General features: G+C 42.5%; 2 protein-coding genes across 9 annotated transcripts in view; both read right to left on the bottom strand.

The window, feature by feature from the left end:
• ITGB1BP2 (integrin subunit beta 1 binding protein 2) overlaps window positions 1-3357 on the bottom strand; it is a 32818-nt gene extending 29461 nt beyond the window's left edge. For all 4 annotated transcript variants that reach the window (XM_082446052.1, XM_082446053.1, XM_082446050.1 and 1 more), the window contains exons 1-9: window positions 2760-3357; window positions 2453-2502; window positions 2307-2363; window positions 2084-2229; window positions 1112-1206; window positions 947-1005; window positions 734-804; window positions 515-614; window positions 131-244 (exon numbers count right to left, since the gene is read on the bottom strand). In XM_082446052.1, the coding sequence (XP_082302178.1) occupies window positions 131-244; window positions 515-614; window positions 734-804; window positions 947-1005; window positions 1112-1206; window positions 2084-2229; window positions 2307-2363; window positions 2453-2502; window positions 2760-2823 (756 nt within the window). In that variant the 5' untranslated portion in view covers window positions 2824-3357. The remainder of the gene's footprint in view (window positions 1-130; window positions 245-514; window positions 615-733; window positions 805-946; window positions 1006-1111; window positions 1207-2083; window positions 2230-2306; window positions 2364-2452; window positions 2503-2759) is intronic.
• A 102-nt stretch (window positions 3358-3459) lies between these two features.
• NONO (non-POU domain containing octamer binding) overlaps window positions 3460-21803 on the bottom strand; it is a 21036-nt gene continuing 2692 nt past the window's right edge. The window contains exons 1-12 of one of the 5 annotated variants that reach the window (XM_082446007.1): window positions 16973-17079; window positions 16233-16291; window positions 11387-11546; window positions 10058-10251; window positions 8510-8811; window positions 7526-7621; window positions 7135-7331; window positions 6705-6789; window positions 6173-6275; window positions 5551-5590; window positions 5215-5324; window positions 3460-4479 (exon numbers count right to left, since the gene is read on the bottom strand). In XM_082446007.1, the coding sequence (XP_082302133.1) occupies window positions 4345-4479; window positions 5215-5324; window positions 5551-5590; window positions 6173-6275; window positions 6705-6789; window positions 7135-7331; window positions 7526-7621; window positions 8510-8811; window positions 10058-10251; window positions 11387-11537 (1413 nt within the window). In that variant the 5' untranslated portion in view covers window positions 11538-11546; window positions 16233-16291; window positions 16973-17079 and the 3' untranslated portion in view covers window positions 3460-4344. Of the gene's footprint in view, window positions 4480-5214; window positions 5325-5550; window positions 5591-6172; window positions 6276-6704; window positions 6790-7134; window positions 7332-7525; window positions 7622-8509; window positions 8812-10057; window positions 10252-11386; window positions 11547-13319; window positions 13345-16232; window positions 16292-16968; window positions 17127-21803 lie in introns of those variants that run through there. The other 4 variants (XM_082446006.1, XM_082446005.1, XM_082446008.1 and 1 more) reach the window with 4 other exon arrangements.

The raw sequence follows: 21803 nt of genomic DNA, 5'->3' as shown, positions 1-21803 counted from the left end.
ACCTAACAGCTCTACCTTCCTCTCAGAGGACTATGGAGCCTACATGTTTACTGCCTACGACGACTCTGCCTGTAAGAGTATAATATCACCCAATTCACTGGCTTCCCATCCAGCATCAGACGTTCCTCACCTCAGTTTGACTGGCCTTCACCCAGTTGAACGCAGGAAGTGGAATCTGACCGTATACAGTCACCACTACTAAGGAATCTGTCTGGTGCCAATCATGACGGCAAGACGCTGGCAGCTAAAAAGAAGATGTGAAAAGTGGGTGGTAAGAATGAACTCTTAACCCAAGGGGCGTTCTCATGGTATATGTGGAGGAGAGACAGAGAGTCTCAGAAAGATTAACACCACCTCATATTGCAAAACCACTGGGCTAGTAAAGGATAAGGAGCAGAATCTTATTTGGTCCATGCAAAAGGGAGAAGATACAGAGCTTGGCCATGAGGTACAGAGAGAAGAAATTATTTTGGAATTGGGTTCTAATCAAGAGTTCAGGAAAGTCGGGACTTACCTGCTTCCCCCAGTCATGTCTACCAACTCTGCACCCTGGCTGTGCCAGGAATGCCCCAAAATCCAGGGTCTGGATACCACAACAACTCCAAGATTTCATCCTGAGGTAGGAATAGAATTCAACTGACTCTCCTCTCCCCTCCCCACAAGCCCCCACTTCCATCTTAAGGTCAACATTGGGAGAAATCTGTCTCACAGCCCACCCAGTCCCCTCCATCACCCCTCATGGAATCGAGGTGCTCCTGGGTGGTAGGTACATGGAGTAGCATCACTCTCCGGGCCTTGGTAAACCTAAGACAGATAAAGGAGAATCAGGAAAAGAATTGGGTCATTTTAAAATGTACCCTATGCAGCCTCATATCTATACCCAGTCATCCCTCAGGCGTGGCACCTCTCAACCACATGCTTGAGTCCCCCACAAACTCTCACTCACAGCATCACATCCTGGGTTCTGGCAGCTGGCACCAGTCTGGATCAGACTACTGTCAAGTCCTGGGCAAAGGAAACAGAGTCAGGAACCCTATTCATTTCCTCCACCCAACTGCCACTTTCACTAAATTCCTGCCTGTGAAGCCTGTCCTACTAAAGACCCACTTACCTGCTCCAGGTTCTTGGTCTAATTCCTTCTTTTCCAGTGCCATTCCCAGGGCTTGGGATATATTTAGCGGAAGCAGCTTTGGAGGCAACTCTGACCTAGGGAGTATGGGTGGGGTGATTTAGTCCTGACCCACTAACCGTAATCAACAGCGCCAACCTTCCCACCAGTGGTAACGGAATCGAAGAAGTCTGGTGAAAGTGGAGCAGGGTTAGAGAAGATGGGTAGCAACCCCATTGCCAATTTTCTTCTCTGTGGACATGCCAAATCCTTGAACCCTGGGGAATTCCCCAGGGCTCCTCTTGCCCATCTACTCAGTTGCTCTAAATCCAACCATATTTCTCTGCAGAACTGCATCATTCCCTCTTCTTCTTCATCTAATTAGTTGTAGACCTAATATGACTTTCTTCTGTTGCTCATACTATTTCCACAAAATTAACTTATTCTTCTCTGCAGTCTCCTGGCTGCCAATACTACTACATCCTTTTCTTGATGCAAAACTTATTTTAAAGCTCTTTTCCAAAAAGAAAAAAAAAGTCATTCTCAACAATCCCCCTTGTATTATAACTAAGTATGTATTCATGAGAGGCTATCTACTCTATTGATTCAAAATACCTATCCCGGGACTTCCCTGGCGGTCCAGTGGTTGACTGTGCTTCCACTGCAGGGGCACGGGTTCAATCCCTGGTCAGGGAACTAAAATCCCACATGCCAGATGGAGCGGCCAAAAAACCCCCCCAAAAAACAAAACAAAAAAACCTCACAGAATACCTATCCCATCACCCCGTACCACTTTAGCACAAAGGACATTATTTCCGGACACAAATTTCCCCTAAGGCACCGAAGATACACCAAGCCCTGACCCTTGGGTCTCCTCACATCTCTAGTCACTAGTCCCAAACCTCAATGACCCATTAATCACTCCTAGTAAGCTCCATGAATGTAGGAAAAACCCAGGGACCTCCTCCTCTTTACTTGGGCCTCTCCCGGCGCAAAGTCTCTGCTGACTTTGGAATCGTATTCGGAGGTTTTTGCTCCTGAAGTGAACTGCTTGTGGCAGGGCCCTCAGGTTGAGGGGTCTCAGGGAGCTTCTCAGCACAGTGTGGTCCCACAGTACAGCCCTAGTACAGATAAGGAGAGAGGATTAGGGATAGAATCCTTCTATTAGGGGCAGAATCCCAGGAAGTAAAGAATTTACCTTGATGTTTAAGAACTCAGAGAAATCTACAGTTCGCTTCCGGCAGCAGGACCAACCCTGATAACAAGAGATCCAGCTCAGCTTAGATTCCTGGCTATATTTCTTTTGTGAAGTGCTCTTGTTATCCCCCCTTGCCTATTCCTCACCTTAAGTGCATCATGGAAGATGGGGACCCCAGGGTGATGGCAACAGGAATCTGTGGATACCGGTAGAAGGATCAAGGAAGGAAAGATACTATACCAAACGTCACTTCCTACCTTTTTTCCCCAGGTTTATATGCTTACAGTCTTTCTGTATGATGTAAAAAAAATCAGTAAAGACTGAAAATCACTCAGACCAATTAAACTATGGCAGTACACTAAATTTTTTTTTCTTTCTTCCTTTAACAGACTGCCCACAGCTGACCACTCCCCCAGCACTCACAGAGCTCCTGGCAAGGTCAGGATTACTCACCAGGAAGGTTGGTTTGGGGGTCAAAGTGCTGCCCACAGCCTTTGTTATGGCAGAGTAGAGACATGGAGGCGTTGGTAGAATTACTGAAAGGGTGTTTCAAGGAGTCTGGCTGCCGAGTGGGGAACACCTCTTAGTCAGGAGGCTTTTAGCTGCCTGGAAGGGCCAGCTGTTTCTATCTTTAGCAGGAGGCGTACACCTCCTAACATGGGCAAGGGAACTTCAATTGGTCTTCCCAGCCAATAGGAAAGAGCTCAGGAACATTTTAGCTCTGAGGCTCAAGAAAAAAGGATCAAGCAGAGTAGGGCTTGGAACTTGGGTGAGGTCAGCTAACCACTGCTGAGACGGTTTTAGATTTACCATGCCAATTCCAAGCCTCTGACATACCAGCAGCTGCTCAGAAATGAATACCAATTTTGAGCCCCCTCCCAGCTTGGTGAACGTACCCCAATTCCTCCAGCCTGTTGTCTCCCTCTTTCAGAGCAGCAGCTTTCCTCCCATCCTCATTACTTGTGTGTACCACCAGTAGCCCCGGATCTTTGTCTACCACTTCAGTCATAGCATGTGTCCAACCTCCCCATGTTTGCCTAGATGGATGATTAATACTTTAAGCAAAAGGTCATAAAGGATTATTCTTATAGCCTTGTGCTCATCTGAGACAGAACTCCCCTCCCTCCTGCCCCTTCAAAAACAGCACAGAAAATTAAAAGGCTTAAAATGTATTTTAATAAGTTGATGTTGCATTACTTCATTTCTCAGAAAAACTCCAAAGGTATCAGGGACAAATCAATCATGGTACACCAATAAAAAATGCACAGCATAACTACCTAAGATAGGCAAAGCTAAGAGCTACTGTCTGACCTTCAGCATACAGCAACCCTATTCTCAAGATTGTACTAGGCCTATCAAGAAAAGCTGTGAACAGCAATATCATAGACACAAAAGGGCCATTTCTGGGTTGTCCTTACCCAAGAAAAAGATGGAGGCAAGTTTAACACAAGAGTTTTTTTAAAGATATGCTAAATGAAAATCTCTAAGAGAAAATGTCTTCCTTAGGACACGAAGGGGTAATATATGGGATATAACAGAACCGCATGTATGTTGTCTGTGACCTCTGTGGACATCTGCCTGAATTCCCACCTGGGAGTGAATGGAGCAATGGGGCCAAGGTCATTGGGGGATGTTTAGTTTTTGTGGTATATGTGGCAGTGTCTCTGGGATGGGGGGGGGTGTAAGGACAAGAAAGCAAATAGAACAGGGTGGACAAAGAGTGGAATGATTAAGATTAATGGCCCTAACTGGATCCATTTTGTCATGGCTCCCCGCCCCTCAGGCTCTCAACAATCACATGAGACTTTAGGAATGCACCACACAGAACTGGTTAGTTAAAGGATATACCACACAGAACTGATTTGTTAAATATCGCCCCTCCCTTACCCTCTGCCTCCAGCATACTCCCTAGAGTACTACAGGCAGGGAAGACCTAACTATTGGGAGGAATCCCTAACACTTTTCCAGGGTAGAATTCGGCTAGTCCAAAAAGGGTCCTTCTTTTAAGGGTTTTGGGAAACTAGACACTGCAATTTTATTAGTATCGGCGACGTTTGTTTGGAGCAAATTCAGCTCCAGGAGCTGCACGGTTGAATGCAGGAGGGGTTCCACCAATTGCCCCAATTCCTTCCATTGTAGCAGCTTGGCCAAAGCGTTCAGTTGTTGGTGGGGTCTTAAAGAGAAAGAGAGCAATGTTATAACAGAACCTATGCCCTAGCTTCCCACCCATCTGTAGTCCCTCCCCCGGAGGCCATTTCCACCCAACTATTCAAGGCTCCTGATGGTAGGGTTGACTAAGCCTGTTTAGAACTCTAGTGGCTATCCCTAAAAGGAAAGTAGCCTGAAATACAGTCCTACCCAACCATCCTACCTTTAACTTTTTATCCGTATTTCTACATGCTAAGCAATATTACACACTAAATTCCTAGGCTGGATAAGTGCTAGCCAAGTCCTTTTTCCTGAACCAGGTATATGGACGAGGGCAGGCCATCACTCTTCAGCAACCTTAAGCCTAACTAATTTAAACATTTTGACAGTAGAACTAAAACCACCTCAGGATTGTATGAGCCATAAAGCTTTTGGACTCACATCTATTTTATGTGATAATGCCTAGCCTTTGTTGCCTTCCCTCCAAAGAGGAACCTGTTCACCCAGGGTAGCAACTAAACAGTCAATCAAGACTACCCAGTCAGACAATTATTTGCTTAACTCCTGGGTAAAATATAGTTTGAGACTGGGTTTGCACAAGACTCCAAACAAAGATCTTGAGGTAATATTTTATGGATAACAGTGATCCTAAAAACTGTTATCTGTAGCAAAATTGTGGCAAGCCCAGGGACCAAGAAGGCAAAGTTCTTCCTCCTCCTATTACCATTTAGAGTTACTATAAGGCCCTGAAGTTTATTACCAATCCCAAGGTTCCATCTGGCATCATAGTGGCAGGTCCTGGAGGAGCTGGGGTACCAGCTGGCACAGGAGCAGGGGGCATAGCGCCTCTGTTGTTTATGCCCATAGCACCTAAAGCAGAGCAGTGTGATCAGTATAGGAGACAGAGATTGTCAGTCTTTCTATGCCAAAGGAAATAATTCAAGATCTCTGGGCTAAGACATGTTACCCTCCCACCAAAATGATGCTCCCAGAAATGTCAAGCCTCTTAAATCTGGACTAGGTAGGAGAAGCTACCTAGTTTACCAGAGACGAGACAAAAAAGGAAATCAGAGCCATTAACCCCTTAAGTCCTTACCTCCCATAGCCATCTGGCCCATCCGTATCTCCTGCTCTCTCTGAAAAACAGAAAACACTCAAGACAGTCCACGACAGCACTGCATTCATTCTACCACAATCCATTGAGGCCCACATACTAAGGGAAGTAGACAGTGATAACACATCCTAAGTGCCCTGAAACCAAGCTGAGGAAGAACATCAACAACACCTCCTTGAACTCATTACAGTTGTACAATGAATTCAAGATTAGAGCTACTAGGACACAAGTCAGAGTTTCCTATTAGGAACAGAAGGAAAGATGAAAGAAAAGGAGAGACATAGCTGATTTCTTCTAGGGCTCCAACCTGTACAACTGCCAAGGACATCAGAAGACCAGTCAAGGCTGCTACAGGACTGGGTCTATCTGATCCTCCAGTCACTGAGTTTAAACAGCATACACTGGCCCCCCAGCTTTTCATCCTAAATTGCCTGTGAGGCAAGAAGAGCTCCTCTTCAAACCTGACCTTTCCTTCCTATGAATGCTTCTTTCTATAAGGAGTGTCATAGAATGGAAAAATTGGTCATAGCCTAGTGTGTTTTAATAGTCCTAGTGGACAATTCATGATGAGTTTTTCATATCAGGGGCACATGGGAGATAATACCGCATCAGGGAATGTTCCCTTGAATCCTTCCTGCTGTCGTCGCATCATTTCTTCTTGTTGCCGCCGCATCTCTTCCTCACGGCGCCTGCGCTCCTCTTCCTGCCTACAGAGATGTCACCAAGATATTTAAGCAGAGGCATTCCAAAACTCGAACAGATTATCTTAATAGGGGACTCAGCCAAGGAGATCAAGAGCCTACTGAAAACTATCATAGCTCTCCAGGAAACTCACTGTTAAATGTGCCCAGCCCTAAAACAACCCAGATGTGTCCTTCAGGGAAAAAAGTTCTTTCCCAAAGAAGCCAATCTCATAAGACCAGCACTCAGCTGCTTTCCTCTCTAGCGCAGTCCCAGGAATTCCTAGAACCATGGGTACCTGAAACATCTCCCATCTAAAGGGAGAACTTGAGAAGCAGCCAGGAAATATTTGCCAACATATTTACAAATGCATGAAGTAGCATGGTGGTAGGAAACAGGAGAGAGACATTACATTTTAAAGTTGTCAGAGAAAAAGGGTTGGAGAAAAGAGTTACCTGAGCTCCAGCTGCTTTCGTTTTTGCACTTCTTGGTTGTGCAGCTCTTCCATCCTCCTAAGTTCTTCTTGACGCCTCATCAAATCTATGAAAACAACAGACTGATTGAGAGTATTCTTCATGCTCCTCATACAGGCCCAGTAATTTTCCATAAAGATAGATCCAGAAAGCAAAGGGGATATTTAATCCCCAAGTGGCCATCCGAGGTATCCAGATTCCAAAAATGAAGTCAAACCTATTATTTCCTTCTCCACAGAATCCAGTATCCTCTGCCACATCTCCAAGCTCATCTGCCTACCAAGATCAACAAAATATTTCAGAGAATAAAAGTTGAAGTTTAGGCCTTTCTCTACTGATTGATACAAAGAAACTCCTGAAAATAGTTACTTTGTCCTTCTTCTAGTTTTAAGACTTACAGGCCCATACTCACCCTGCCTCATTAGCATGACCTGGTGCTCATGGCGAGCAGCCTCCATCTCCATCTCCAGCTTCTCACGAGCTTCCTTAATGTTTCGGTCCACTTGGTCCTGCTGCTGCTTCTCCATCTCAATAAGTGCCTTCCAGCGCATGGCATACTCATACTCAAAGGAGCCAGGCTGTGCAAATCTGGGTGGCTGCTCTCGCTCCCTATACACAAGGTTCCTGGGTTACTAAAACTTTTGCCCAAGATTTTCCCAACGAACACTACATTCCTCCCGAGGGCCAAGACAATGGCTGCCAGTGAACACATACAGTGAAGATGTGCCTCTTTTACACATCTCTTTACAAGCTTCCTTAAGAACAGGCAAACATCTAACAGGGAATCTGTCAGGACCACATACTTGTGAAATTGCTGGTTCTTTATAACCAGCTTCTCTGGGAGTCCCTCTTCATCATCTAACTGGTCCATGGGCTCCACAGTCACAGGTCGAGGAAATCTGGGAGAGAGATGCTCAGTGTTAATCAAATTATACCAGCACAGTGAACTAGTTAGGGGTCAGGACTGGACAGTTAAACATACTTCTGAAGGGGCTTTTATACCCAGTCCTAAGTAACCACGCCCTTTTAATGGCATTATGTGGAATCTGAGGTTGACAGGATAGTCAGGTTTCAGATCTCTGAATACAGTCTTTAAGTAGGTAGAGGACTTAAGTGCAGCCTTTATTTTTTTTTAAATTTTATTTATTTTTTTGGCTGCATTGGGTCTTTGTTGCTGCACATAGGCTTTCTCTAGTTGCGGTGAGCAGGGACTACTCTTCGTTGCAGTGCGGGGGCTTCTCATCACGGTGGCTTCTCTTGTTGCAGAGCACCGGCTCTAGGCACGCGGGCTTCAGTCGTTGTGGTGTGTGGGCTCAGTATTGTGGCACATGTGCTTAGTTGCTCCGCGGCACGTGGGATCTTCCCGGACCAGGGATCAAACCCATGTCCCCTGCATTGCCAGGCAGATTCTTAACCACTGGGCCACCAGGGATGCTCCAAGTGCAGCCTTTATATATGGTATCTACAGAACTCAAGGTAACGACTTGGGGTAAATATTAAGAGAGATGCTGCATGCACAAAACAACTTTTTAGAGTTCTAAAACTTCACCATAAGGGGAAATTTAACACTGATTAAATGACAACCTACTGAAAGACTGCAAACGTTTATTTTTTTAATCCTCATACCATTTCCATTAATTTAAGAGTACACTGAAAACTCTACTAGAGCTGAATTATATCAAAAGTCTTTAAATGAACACAGGAACATGGTTCTTAGAGGCTAACTCCCCAGACCACAGAAGAAAGTAGCATTTAAGGTATGTTTCTGAAAATGACCCTTCACTCACGTGGTTAGCAGGAAGGAGCCTTCACTGCATCTGTCCAGAGCTTTCCGAGCAGCTGGCTTCCCTGAGAATTCAACAATGCCTTTTCCTGAGGGCCTTCCTCGATCATCCACAATGACTACAGCCCTCTCCACCTGGCCGAACACAGAAAAGGCTTCCTCCAGCAGTTCATTGGACACATACTGAGGAAGGTTTCGGACTGTAAGGGATGCACTATGGCAGGCAAAGCGCACACGCAGCTGCTTTCCACGGAGCGGCATGTTGTCCAGTTCCACTTTGGCAATCTCTGCTAGGGTTCGTGTTTCCTAGGAAGCAGAGGAAAGTCAGAATAACTCAGTTGGACAAAGACCACCTACACAGCCATCAAGAGCCTCAAGTAGAATAGCTCAATGTCTCCAAAAAAACCCAAAAAACCCTTGGCAACAAGCATACAAAGAAACGTGGATAGAACTGGAAGAATGGAGTCAGGTGTTTCAGATAACTCTTTGGTTAGCCTAATTGCTCTGATGGCCTTGCAATATATCAACTGGAAATTCTAGAGTTAATACCACTTACATGGTCACTGGTATCATAGGCTATTCTCTGAAGTGTTAACAGATCATCTGGACAAGAATGACCATCATAAAGCCTACCCTTACAATACAGCAGCCAGAATTATTTTAATTTTTGCTAGCTACATACAAGTTTAACCAGAATCACTATGCCCTACAAGAGGCCTCTTTAGAACCACAGACCTTGATGAGACCCTCCACATTACTGAAGAGGAAGCTGAGCCCTAGAAAAAATGACTTGCCTAGATAGTTAGTGGTAGATCTGGAATGAAGACTAGTTCTGACCGTAACATCCAGTGATCTTGCTAACACATTATGTTCCTCATTTATGGAGATAGATTATGCCCAGAAACGTTTTCCCCATGCACTTAAAACACATTTCCTAAATCAAATCAGATTTTTTAAAAAAGATCTACACTTAATTTTTTTTAAAAAATAGATACAAATAAAACTGCTCCCTCAAGGTTTTGACAAATCTTAAGTGAGATAACATATGTGTAAGGGCTTTGGAAATAAATTATATAAACCTTGATCATTACTAAAATAAAAAGCTTTTTTCATTTTTTTGGAAAAAAAATCTAATTTATTAAAACATTTGTGGGGGGGCAGTAAATAGGAGAAGGGTAGAGATAAAACAAAATTAACTATGAGTTGATAGTTACTGAAGCTGGGTAACGAGTACGTGCAGGTTTATTATACTATTCTCTCCACTTCTATATGTTCGAAATTTACAAATTAAAACAAAAAAAGTTCCAAAGGGCATACTTTAGCCCCAGAGTCCTAGGCAAATAAACCTATGTTGTCCTTGAAACAAACAAAAAAAAAAACCTATGAGGAAAAATTAAAATAAAATATGCATTTTTGTCCTGTTCTACCAACTATAACTATAAGCTTTTAATATCATCTGAGAATTATTTCTACTGCCTAACTTTCCATATCCATCATTCCCCAGCTTCCCCACCTTTTAGAGCACATGCTCTAAAAGCCCACAGTTGCTCACCAAGCGGATAAAGCCAAAGCCCTTGTCCTTATGAATGAAGACTTCGCCTGCCTTCCCATATTTCTCAAATAGTTTCCTCATTTCCTCCTCAGTGATGTCAGGAGGAAGATTGCCCACAAAGAGCCGGCTACGCTGGGTGAAGGTCTTCTCTCCTGGTTTCCTAAAATTCTTCAGGTCAATAGTCAAGCCTTCATCTGAGAGAAGACACACAGTCACATTCTCAAAGAGTTACAACTGCTGCTAGATGGGCAATATAATTGCTGTAGAGAAGTCAAACACCATTTCCCAATGGAATCTATCCACTAACCACTTATCAGTAAATTGCACCTTAGAATGTGAAAGCAGTAGGCAGAGATCTGGGGAGACTTCTCAACAACTCTACTATGGGCCAGGAGCCACCCTGGACTAACTCAGAGACAGAAAGAGAAAAGTAAGCAAGTCAAGGAGCCCTAGGTCAGAAGGGATCAGATTTTTACATTTAAAACATAATTGCTCCATTTCCCAATCCCTCACTGATCTTCATAACCTTAACAGTTCCCATTCTTTCAGGCTTGGGGTAATGGGATGAAAAGAATGAGTTAGGGAAGAGTATTCTTTGTAGGAATCTCTGGAAATAAAGAGGGTTGAGGTTGGTTGTAGTCGTAAGAGGCACACAACAGGTGCTCAAAATTTGCTGAATGGATGGGAACATACCTTTAAAGACCTTTTACTCTGATTAAAAATGGGGTGGCACAGGGACTTCCCTGGTGGCGCAGTGTATAGGACTCTGGGCTCCCAATGCAGTGGGCTCGGGTTCGATCCCTGGTCAGGGAACTAGATCCCACATGCATGCCGAGGCTGGGAGTTCGCATGCCACAACTGGGAAGCTTGCCTGCTGCAACTAAGACCCAGTGCAACCAAATAAATAAATAAATATTTTTTAAAAAATGGGGTGGCACAGGCCCCAAGATAAAAGTATAATACTTAATACCAGACTTCTTCTCCATTAAGTCTTAAAGACCTTTTCTATATTTTCTCTATGTACTAGTCATCTGATGATGACCTCTAAGAACCAAGCTCTGAGGTAAAATATGCAGCCATCTGTTTAGCAACAGAATGTGCCAATGCAGCAAAGCAACCTGTACTCAACTGCTATCCCACATGTCTGCTCCTTATTTCAGAGAATCAGCCTTTTTCTATCCTAAGTATTAAGAGGTAAATAGGGAAAAGAACAACAAAGGTGTGCTGCAAAGGCCCATTACTTTATAATCCCAAGAGTCTAATCTAAAAATCAAGAAACTGTTCCGAAGAAGGGACCTATTTCTACCCCATTACCTAGCATGTACTCACTTTGGCTGCTGGCTTGCTGCCCATTTGCAGGTATTGGTGGAGGTGGTGGCTGCTGCTGTTGCTGCTGGTGGTGCTGCTGATGGTGATGCTGATGATGTTTCCTTGGAGTGTGGTTTTGTTTCTCCAAGTTAAAAGTTTTATTGCTCTGCATTTTTGCACCCTAAAAAGAAACGGTAGAAGGTCAAATACATTCAGTGCTAAGAACACAATCAGCCACCTTCCTGATGACTTGTATGTCATTAATCACCTTTGGTATTATTTTTAACAAGTATGGCAAAGGAGTACAATTCAAAAATCTAAAAACCACCAGCACTAGCAGTTATGTTGTACATAGAAACTAGACAAGTACTAGATAAGAACAGCTTGCACTAGAATGACTTGAGGAAACTTCCAGTTCAGTAACTATATGCATTAATAGGAAACTACTTTCCCAAGAGAATCTACTCCCTAAAAATTGGCCTTATCATAATATTAAAGCACACTTTAAAACACAATGACTGAAACAGATTCTAGTTATGAAAAGGACTAATAATAAGTCCTGTTCTTCTCTGGTACCTTGCAGTCCTAGCCTACAGTAGATATTGTGGAATGAACAGCAGGAAAAGTATGGGCTGTGGAGTTAGATACACTTAGATTTGAAGCATGGTCCTAATACTTACTTACTATCCATGTACTACTTAGTAAATTACTTCTGCACCAGTTTCTTAAGCTGTTATAAAGGGAATAATAAAAATACCTACCTCTCAAAGTAGCTATAAAGATTAATGAGTATGTGAAAACACTAGTTCTGTACTGGCGTATAGGAAACACTTGGTAAATACTGCTATTAATCACAATGGAAAGATAAATGACTACCAAAGCAATAAAAGCAGCAAATACAAAAATATACAATCATAAAATCTTAAATTCTGTCATTTAAAAATCAACATAAGGGAGTTCCCTGGTGGCCTAGTGGTTAGGATTCTGGGCTTTCACTACTGTGGCCTGAGTTAAATCCCTGGTTGGAGAACTGAGATCCCATAAGCCACAGGGTGTGGCAAAAAAAAAAAAAATCAGCATAAGATTAAATGAAAACTCCTGGTATAATCCAGACTGAATACAAAAGTTGATGGTTTTAAAATGGAAATTTCCTACTGGATCAGGTTAACAAAGTGAGGACCATCTTCCTCATCCAAAGGCAGTTCTCCAGTAAATTAAAGGGCAAAATCAATCCTGAATCTTTTCCCCTCAACACAGGACCCTCCAGTCAGATTTAACTGAAGGAAAGATGCAGAAAAGGACCTCTTCCCTGAATACTCTATGATTAACATCATGATTCCTTTAAAATAAATTATATTCCTCAGACGAAAAAAATGTGACAAAGGCTTAATAACTGTTGATTCTGGATTATGGGTATATAAGAATACTTCTACGTGTATAAAAACTTTCTAATACATTTTATATCATATCCCACCAAAACTGAAAACATCAATGCAATTAAGTTCTGTATCCAAAAGTTGTTTCATAAGACAATAGGTAACAAGAGCTATCAAGATGTCCCTATTCTTTTAACTCAGGAATTCTACTTCCAGTAATTTATCCTAAGAATATCATTTTAAAATTTAAAACTACATCCACGAAATACTCACTGTAATGGGCTTTCTGGTAACAAAAATGATAAAAATGACTTAGGTACCCAAAATTAGGGGCAGTGTTTTTAATAAATTGTGGTACATCTATACAATGGAATGTTACACGGCATTAAAAATTATAAAGACCATGTAAACATGAAAAATGTTTGATGCTTTAAGAGGGCAAGTGTTTTTTTAAATGCATGAATGTAGATAAGAAACAGAAGGTGGGCAAAAATGAAATCTGTCCTGCTTGTAGGTTGATAATTTTTTTACTAATTTTTTAAACTAATTCATTCAACAAATATTCACTGAATGCTTACTATTTGCTAGGCACTATTCTAGGTGCTTGGGATGCCTCAATGAACAAAGCAGATTCTTGCCCTCAGCAGTGATAACCTTCCAGTGAGAGAAAACAATATACATAATAATTAAATTACACAGTACTTAAGAAGAGGTTAAGTGTAGGGGAAAATAAAGAAAAGGGGGCAGAGGGGGGAAAAATGGACAGGGAGTGGAAGGGGGAAGATTGCAATTTTAAATAGACCTGTGAGGTTAGCCTCACTAGAAACCTGACATTCAAGCCAAGACTTGAATTCTCTCATTTATATCATTTCATCAATCTTTTGTTTCTCACTAATAAGGTACAAAATACATCTTTAACATAGAAAACGTAGAAATAAAAACAAAAATAAAGAAAACCCCAAAGACCCACCACTAAAAAAGTCACTGTTAACATTTTGGTATACCCTTTCAGTCACTGATTTATACATTTGTATGTATTCTAAATGGTATATTCCATGTCACTAAATCTTCTACATTTACTGTTAGCGGACAAAGTATTCAGCTGTCAACCAAGCCCCTATTGTGTTGGGACACTTGGGCTGTTTCTAACTTTTCACCATTATAAACAATGCTCACAGCTAAATCTTGGGGCACCTCCATGACTAAATATTCCTCCCACAATTTCCATTTTTGCTTATTTACCTTCAAAACATATATTGTCATTTCAAAACTGCAATCATAAATGCATTGTTGTATATTCACCCTTTCCCCATTTCTATAGTGTCAACTTATACTTTTTAATCGCTACATAAAGTCCAATTGGATGTACACTAATTTACTAAACTACTCCCTATGAGACATTTAGGCTGTTTTCAGCTTTTTCCTATTACAATGCTGAAATAAATACCTTCTTGCTTATAGCTTTCTGTTTATTTCCTTAGGATAAATTCTTAAAAACAGAATAATTAAATGCCTTTGTGACTCTTGCCACATAGTGTAACAACTTTAAACACCATGAATAAGTGTACCAGTTTCACAGCAAATGGGATACCTTAAAAAATGTTTTTAAAAACAAGATATAAAAGTAGGAAATTAAAACACACAAAATTTAAAGTCTACCCCAGCTACAGGTGAGGATAGGTAAGTGGGCATTAGAATCAGATCTTTTCCTATTTGAGTCCCATGAATCAAACACCTCCCTTCCCCTGACCCCAAAGTGGCCTACAGCAGAAACTTGAATTATCCACAGCCATTTCTCCAACTAGTTCTTCTTACTTCTGGCTAGAATCCAAGGAACCTCTTTTTTTTCCCTCTAGCCTTTAATTTAAGAGTCCGTGGCCCCAGCCTCAATACCCTGCATCCCATTCAGGAACCCACAATGTGTATGTTAACAGAAATCCTTATAGAGATCCACTCAAAACTGAAATATTAAAAACTCTATATTTACATCCTAACCACACCTCACCACTCCATTTCAAAAAAGGCCATTTTACAACTTAGTAGAAATGATCTCCTTGAGCACTGGGATGTCCTAAACCATTTAGAATTACTACAAGGGAGGTTATTTTTGGTTCTAGAAAGTGTAGCCTGGTAGTTAAGATGATAATACCAGATATCTATTGACCACTATATGTCAGGCACTGTGCTAAGTCTGTATTATCTCACTTAATGTGCATAACTATCATTCTTCTGAATAAGAAAACTGATGCACATCCAAGGTCACACAAAAATGTGATGGAGCATGGAGTAGAACTCAGGTCTGTTGAACTCTAAAGCTCATACTAATCCCTATGCTACAAACTGTGTAATCAAGCTCACCTTGATTTTAGAGTTCAGAATCCAAAAAACTTACTAAAATGTCACTTAACCTCTGAGCCTCAGTTTCCTCACCTGTAACATCTATCTCACAGGGCTGGTTATTTTGACTAAATGAGGTCACGTAACACAGCAGTCACTTGTTCCTGCTGGCAACCACTACCTCTATTTCTACATATGGTGGGTGCTCCAGTTAAACAAATGTCATCAATTACATTCTTCCCCTGCTCTTCTACATTCTAGGAAAAATTATTTTTACAACCAAACTGCCTACCTTTGTGTTGAATAAATGTCTCCATAATGCCAATCTTTATAATCTTTCCCTTCAGTTTTTTATTTCCCAAGCAGGCATTCAACGGTGAACACTAAATATTGTATCAATCACCTAAAACAGTGCCCACAAAGTAGCAAGTACTCAGTAAGTATTATCCCTATAGTGTACTTCTGATGATGACCACCAATATAATTCGGAAGTATGTGCAGGTATCTTGGTAATAAATTCACTGCCCCCTAACCACTGGGTCTCTGAGAAAAGAACAAAGCATAAAGATCAGCAGTAAGGATTTCTGTCTACTTATCTGCCCTTAAGTCTAACCCTGATGGACTTTCTTGAGAGAAAACACATATTTATGTTAGAAAAACTGGTGCTATTTGCAACACAACTGCACAAATGTTCAGGTACAGGACCAAACACTACATCACATATATCTGAAATCTAAATAAATGTCCCCTTAATTTTCAGGAAAAGGATCAACTTTTTAAGTGGAAACTGTGGGGGTAAACCTAGTAAAAATCTACCAGACGGAGATGGCTGCCTGGATGTGGACCAGCCTGAAAGCTGTAGGAGGCACTGGCATGGTAAGGTCCTTTCCTAAGAGTCTCTTAGGACCTTTAGTAATAAGGAAGTCTGACAAAGAAGCAATGTAAATGCAACCAGTACCCTCCCATTAGAGTTGTCAGATGTATCAAATAAAAACACACTACAGTTAAATTTGAATTTCAGATGTTAAAAAATGAATGATTTTTAGTATAAGTCCCATGCAACGTATGCTAAAAAATAATCTGTTGCCTACGTGAAATTCAAATCTAACGGGGTGTCCTGTATTTCATCTGGCAACTCTACCCCCTACACCTACCTCAACTTCCACTGAAGATATAGCAAAGTGCCTCCCAGTCCTCTCTAACCTCGACTTCTCTGTTAAGAACACAAAGAAAAGCATCAACTTACGACAATAATTTTTCCAAATGTAAAATACCCGATACAAAATCCGTAACATTCATTTTCATTTTAAAAAGTGATGTCATAGATGGGTCGAGTAGCTAGGCAACAAGACCAAAAAAAAAAAAAAGCCTCCAGGAACCTGCCTAGGAAAGCGGCGAGGTCTGGACTAGCAGATGAACTTCCCAGCTAAGAGTTTCGCCAAAAAAACATCGCTGGGAGGGGGGGCGCTTTCTCCTCCGGAATTAACGGCCTCAAGAGGTCGAGAGGAGGAGCACCCGACAAAGCGCCTCCTCCTGCAGCCCGCGACTTCAGGGCTCTCGGATAATAGACCCCACACCCTCAGGCCCAGGGCGGCTCAAGGGCCGGGTAACTTACTGACAGGGCTCAGATTCCAAGATGTGTCGCACAAAGAAAAGAGGCGGGAAGGGAAACGGGAACCAGGTTAAAGCCGAAGGCGAGGCGAGGGGAGAGCGATGGGCCCCCGCGGGTGGGCTGAGGAGGCCGTGTGGCGGCGCGGACAAGGCCTCAAGAGGCCTCGGAACGAACGGCCCAACTCCCTCCAAACCCAGCCTCGCTCTCGCCTCTATCTTCACCGATTGTCGCGAAAAATCCTACCCCCCTCTCGAACAAGAACTAAGTCGTCCCCAAACTCACCCTCTACCGACTGTTCTCTCCTCAGAGTAAAGGCGACGCTACACGGCCTCTACCGTCCTGAGAAAAGAGCGCGCGACCGCCGGAAACCAGACGACGGAGCTCGGTGGCTCCCAAGGGCTACAAAGTGGCGTTCTCTATTGGTTATCTGACTTGCCAATCAACGTTTATCTCCAGAGGCGGAATCGGTTTTCCACGATTTCTTCGATCTTATTGGCTACCGAATGCGAAAGACTTGAGTTCGTGTGAACGACAGATGGGGACAAAGAGCGAGGCTTTGTATCGAGTGCGCATGCCCAAGTTGCGTCCGCTAGAGGCGGAAAAGGAAGGGGGGAGGGGGATAAAGGGTTGGAAGGAGAGACATCAACGGACTGACTTAAAGACCGAAAGACCAAGTGATGGGAGGGGGAAAGGAGAGGAGAAAAAAGGGAGAGAGAGGAAAGTGGAAAGAGTGAAACAGAAGGGGAGAAAATGTGCGCGTAGGCGTGCTCTGAGAATTCCTGCACTGCGCCTGTACAAGCAGCCAGAGTAACAATGTCATTGTATTCAGTGTAGTAGATCTAGACTTTTCCTACTGAAAAAATGCCCCGCCATGTTTCTTTTTTCACACTTCCTCATTAGGGCTTGCACTCTGACACTCCTTACTTAATCTGATTTTCTAGTTGCTTCTCCTGCTGCCAGGTTTACTCCTAAAGCCCAGCTGAAATAGTCATCACTATGGCTATGGTTATAGAAAGGGATGGGGGATGGGGGATCGATACTTTAGTCTCTGTGTGATTACAAAGAATTGTAACCAGTACCCTCATTTCCATGGTAACCAGGGAACCCAGCAGTCCAAACATCACTATTCCCATGATTTACAGAGAGACTCAACAGGTGTCATCATTGCCATGGATACATTGTAGGCCTCCAGATCAGACTGATTCTATATTCCAAAGGATGCCAATTAGGTAATCACCTTCATTTTTCAGTAACGCCTAACTAGCCCTGTGGTTAATCAAGGGCTACAACACTCAAGTGATAGGTGTTTGTAGTTAATTCCCACTAATTAACTAATTCACACTCAAGGTTTCAGGGTGTTCCGACTGGCACCACCTTATGTGGGGACACAGTGATCTAGAGCCTGTCTAGAACCTTCTGCAATGACAGAAATGTTCTATATCTGCTCTGTTCAATACAGTAGCTACCGGCCATATGTGGCCATTGAGGTCGTGAAATATGACGAGTGCAAGTGAGGAACTGAATTGTTAATTCCATTTCATTTTAATTAGCTAAAATTTAAGTAGTCACATATGGCTAGTGGCTACCATATTGGACATATCTAGACCAATGGAATTGTTATTTTTGAGAATAAATAACACCTCTATTATGAAAAAAGAATTCCTCTATTCTGAAAAAGGCAATTTTTCTTGCTTACAGAAAAAAAAATCAAACAATACCCAAGAGTAAAAAGAGAAAAGTCTCTCCCTCTATTCATCCCAGTGATTACAATTATAACATTATTGCATTTCTATTTTCTATGTTTGTACTGTCCTGGTCAAAGGGAAAACTTCATACCTTTTTATACATGTAGGATTAAGCTATACATGCTTTTCTGAGCCATGACTTTCTCACTTAAAATACTTTAGCTATCTTTCCATATAGATGCATAAAGATCTATGAGGACTTTTCATATCAAATATTTTATAGACTCCAGCATGATGGTTTCTAGTATGTTAAGTGAAAAAATACATAATTACAAAAAAGCTACTATGGGACTTCCCTGGTGGCGCAGTGGTTAAGAATCTGCCTGCCAATGCAGGGGACACGGGTTTGTGCCCTGGTCCGGGAAGATCCCACATGCCATGGAGCAACTAAGCCAGTGTGCCACAACTACTGAGCCTTCGCTCTAGAGCCCGCAAGCCACAACTACTGAGCCCGCATGCCACAACTACTGAAGCCCACATGCCACAACTACTGAAGCCTGCGTGCATAGAGCCCATGCTCGGCAACAAGAGAAGCCACTGCAATGAGAAGCCTGCGCACCGCAACGAAGAGTAGACCCCGCTCGCCGCAACTGGAGAAAGCCCACGTGCAGCAACGGAGACCCAATGCAGCCATAAATAAATAAATAAACAAACAAACAAATAAATAAAGCTACTATGGATTCAATACCATTTTAATGAACTTTTTTTAAAAAATAAATTTATTTATTTATTTTTGGCTGTGTTGGGTCTGTTGCTGCGCGTGGGCTTTCTCTAGTCGTGGCGAACAGGGGCTACTCTTCGTTGCAGTGAGCAGGCTTCTCATTGTGGTGGCTTCTCTTGTTGCGGAGCACAGGCTCTAGGCACACAGGATTCAGTAGTTGCAGCACACAGGCTCAGTAGTTGTGGCTCGTGGGCTCTAGAGTGCAGGCTCAGTAATTGTGGCACAAGGGCTTAGTTGCTCCGTGGCATGTGGGACCTTCCCGGACGAGGGCTCGAACCCGTGTCCCCTGCATTGGCAGGCAGATTCTTAACCACTGCACCACCAGGGAAGTCCCACCTCCCAGGTACCTACCCAAGAGAACTGAAAACGTGTTCACATAAAAGCTGGTAAAAGTGAATGTTTATAGCAGCGTTATTCATAATAGCCAAAAGGTACATCAACTGATGAATGGTTAAGCAAATACGGTATATCTGTACAATGGGATATTATTCAGTCATAAAAAACTAATGAAGTTCTGATACATGCTACAACATGGATGAATCTCGAAAACATGCTAAGTGGAAAAAGCCAGTCACAAAAGACCACATATTATATGATTCTATTTATATGAAATGTTCAGAATAGGGGAATCTATGGAGAAAAGAAGTAGAACAGTGCTTGCATAAGGCTTTGGGAGATGGAGAGATGGGGGAAGATAGCTAAAGGGTACAAGGTTTCTTTTTAAAATGATGAAAATGTAAAATCGACTGTGGTCATTAATGGTTGCACATATCCGTGAATATACTAAAATCCATTAAGTTGTATACTTTAAATGGGCAAATTGTATAGTATATGAATTCTATCTCAATAAAACTCTTATAAAAAAAAAAGTATAAGTGGGACCTAAAGAAGTAATAATAACCTAAGTTGATTTCCCAAGGGACAGCACCATAGCAGAAAGTCCTGTAGAGATCCTGGAACCCATATAGACCCTAGGGTGTGTGTCTCATAAAGTCAGTTGACCTCCTGTGGAGTAAATTAGGATATGTTGCCTCCCAAGTTGGGAGAGATGTTTGGACAGGAGAGAGTGAATGTTAAAGAGTGGCGTGTAGGGGCTTCCCTGGTGGCGCAGTGGTTGAGAGTCTGCCTGCCAATGCAGGGGACACGGGTTCAAGCCCTGGTCTGGGAAGATCCCACATGCCGCGGAGCAACTGGGCCCGTGAGCCACAACTACTGAGCCTGCGCGTCTGGAGCCTGTGCTCCGCAACAAGAGAGGCCGCAATAGTGAGAGGCCCGCGCACCGCGATGAAGAGTGGCCCCCGCTTGCCGCAACTGGAGAAAGCCCTCGCACAGAAACGAAGACCCAACACAGCCATAAATAAATAAATAAATAAATAAGAGTGGCGTGTAGTCAGAATCACACTAAATCAGACTGCCACCATTGGACTTGCTGATAAGGAGGAATAGGCATGCTTTTACTACATTTCACTCATTCTTCTTCTTTTTTTTAAAATTTTCAAATAATATTGTGTTTTAAAAATTTCTTAGCAATACAAAAAGAATTTTGCTCTCAATAGAATATTCGTTTGATAATTTTCACTGAAGCAGTGTTATTGACTCTCTGCTTAATTTTTTTATTGAAGTATAGTTGATTTACAATGTTGTGTTGATTTCTGCTGTGCAGCAAAGTGATGCAGTTATACATATATATACACTTTTTTATATTCTTTTTAAAATTATTTTTATTTATTTTTGGCTGCGTTGGGTCTTGGTTGCTGTGCGCGGGCTTTCTCTAGTTGCGGTGAGTGGGGGCTACTCTTCGTTGCGGTGCGCGGGCTTCTCATTGCGGTGGCTTTTCTTGTTGTGGAGCATGGGCTCTAGGCACGCAGGCTTCAGTAATTGCAGCACACGGGCTCAGTTATTGTGGCACGCAGGCCCTAGAGCACGTGGGCTTCAGTAGTTGTGGCTTGCGGGCTTAGTTGCTCCAAGGCATGTGGGATCTTCCCACACCAGGGATGGAACCCATGTCCCCAGCACTGGCAGGTGGATTCTTAACGACTGCGCCACCAGGGAAGTCCCTATATTCTTTTCCATGATGGTTTATCACAAGATATTGAATACAGTTCCCTGTGCTATACAGTAAGTAGGGCCTTCTTGTTTATCTATTCTATATGTAATAGTTTGCATCCACTAACCCCAAACTCCCACTCCTTCCCTCCCCCAACCCCCTCCCCCTTGGCAACCACAAGTCTGTTCTTTATGTCTGTGAGTCTGTTTCTGTTTCATAGATAGATAGGTTAGTTTGCATCATATTTTAGATTCCACATATAAGTGATATAATGTGGTATTTGTCTCTTTTTGACTTACTTCACTTAGTATTATCATCTCTAGGTCCACCCATGTTGCTGCAAATGGCATTATTTCATTCTTTTTTATGGCTGAGTAGTATTCTTCTTTTTAAAGATAAAGATGAAGGTTCCTTATCTTTGCCTGCCTGCCTTTGCTCCCCTCCTGCTTCACTCTTACCTCTCTCCTTATATTATAGAAATATTACTACAATTTGAGTTCATTGAGGCTTTTATTCCCCTCTCTCTCCCTTATTCATTCGTCCACCAATTCATCCAACAAACATATCAGGGACTATGCTAGATGCTGGAGATAGAGATGA

This window comes from Balaenoptera physalus, assembly GCF_965194825.1.
Source record: "Balaenoptera physalus genome assembly, chromosome: X".
Classification (NCBI taxonomy): domain Eukaryota; kingdom Metazoa; phylum Chordata; class Mammalia; order Artiodactyla; family Balaenopteridae; genus Balaenoptera; species Balaenoptera physalus.
Note: the sequence above shows the minus strand (reverse complement) of the source record. Positions and strands in the feature narration are given on the sequence as shown.